Source organism: Manacus vitellinus, unplaced genomic scaffold (assembly GCF_001715985.3).
Source record: "Manacus vitellinus isolate BGI_N305 unplaced genomic scaffold, ASM171598v3 scaffold_143_pilon, whole genome shotgun sequence".
NCBI lineage: Eukaryota > Metazoa > Chordata > Aves > Passeriformes > Pipridae > Manacus > Manacus vitellinus.
Window position 1 is genome coordinate 237,065 of NW_021939025.1, and position 1,779 is coordinate 238,843.

The 1,779-nt window shown below is 61.4% G+C and overlaps 1 protein-coding gene across 1 annotated transcript in view; it reads right to left on the minus strand.

Moving 5' to 3' along the window:
• LOC103759526 (transportin-3) overlaps positions 1–590 on the minus strand; it is a 26,852-nt gene extending 26,262 nt beyond the window's left edge. Inside the window, exon 1 of the mRNA XM_029958166.1 lies at positions 455–590. Coding sequence (XP_029814026.1) covers positions 455–590 — 136 coding nt within the window. The remainder of the gene's footprint in view (positions 1–454) is intronic.
• Positions 591–1,779: the final 1,189 nt, after the last annotated feature.

The window sequence follows — 1,779 nt, forward strand, 5'->3', positions numbered from 1 at the left end:
GACCCCTGGCACACGGGGTTTGACCCCTGGCACACGGGGATAGACCCCTGGCACACGGGGTTTGACCCCTGGCACACGGGGATAGACCCCTGGCACACGGGGATTGACCCCTGGCACACGGGGATAGACCCCTGGCACACGGGGATTGACCCCCGGCACCGTGCCTCCTCCGCTGCCCTTGGCGTCTCTGGCTGATGGGAAAAGGTCCCCCGTGAGCCGAGTCCCCGTTCCCAGGACGGAGCTGCTTCCAGTCTCACACTCACGCTCCGAACACGGCTGACCCAGAGCCAGATTTGGGCCAGATTTGATGCAAAGCCCCGCCTGGATTGTCCCGGTTGAAGCCAAACATCCCCCGGTGGAGCGACGCCCAAACGGGGGCTGTCCTGAGAGGCTCCCGGAGGAGCAGGGATGGGCCCCTGCCCGGCAGTGCCGGCTGTTCTGGGGTGGAATTCACTGATCACGGACACGGTGGGACCCCAGCCCGGGGGTTTCCTGGGGGCGAATCCGCAGGTTCCAAACCCCGCGGTCCCGACGGATAGAGCCCCGGCCGAGGGTCCCTTCCCACGAGGCCCCGCCGGCCCCGAGGCCATGCAGGGTGAAACTTCTCTGTCTGAGCTGGAGAACGACAGGGAATTACCAGGGAACTGCTTCCCTGCGTGCACAAAGCTCAGGAACGCCAGCGGAGCAGGGCAGGGATGGTGTGTCAGCGTCTGGGGGGCGTTTTAACGGGAGGAGGTGTGACCATTCCGCGGGATGGGCCCGGCTCTGCCGGAGCTGCCGAACACCTGCTGCCCAGGGGAAGAAGGGAATGAATTCCTGGGTTTGCTTTGCTTGTGTGCAGAGCTTTTCCTTTCCCTACTAAACTGTCTTTATCTCAGCCCACGGGTTTTCCAGCTTTTCCCTCCCCGACTCCCTCCGGGGCTTGGGGGCTGCCTGGGGTGAAACCAGGACAACCTGATGGAGAAGGATTTGGGGGGAAAGCTCCTTTAATTCTCTTTCCCTTGTGACTGTTGCTGTACAACGATGAGGTGGCACCTGGTGGTGACAGAGATGCTCCTTCCCTTCGCCCAGGGCTGGGACAGCCACCGTGTCACCTTCTGGTGGTGCCCGTGGAGGGGGGTGGGATGAGGTCATCTTGTGGTTTTTTCCAAGCCAGACCAGTCTGGAATTCCGTGATTCCATGATTCCCTTTGTGACTGTTATGGTTGTTGGGTGATGGATCAGGTTGTTGGGTGGCTTCGCCACCGTCAGAGGCTGGATTTGGGTGGGCAGCAGAACGTGCCCTCAGAGCCTCCTGGTGTCACCCTCGTGTGGGGTAAGTGCTGCTCAGCACCCCAAATTATGGCCTGTAGCCTTGGGATGGTTCCCACGCCCCAGGGCTCGGGTTCAGCCAGGGAAGGAGCCCAGGTAATTACCCTGGGCCTCGTAATCACACCCAGTTTACCCGGCACAAACAGCAGCAGCTCCTCCCCTGGGCCTCGAATAATGAACCCCCAAATTAGAAAGGACATTGTGGGTGCCCCGGGGCTCTGGCACCTCACGCTGGGTGTTGATGGCAGGGGTTGCCAAAGGTACAACAATGGAAGTGGTGCTGGTTTTCCCCAGTTTAGGGGATGATGGTTGGCTGGGCACCCCCCATGGCCCAGAAGACACATCTGGCAGTGCAGATCAGCCCCTTTGGGCCAGTCCAGCTAAGCCATTGAGGAGGCTCTGGAGCTCTGCCAACCCCCAGCACTCGCTTGGCCAACACTGGGATGGCCCCAGGCAGAGCTGGTGGCC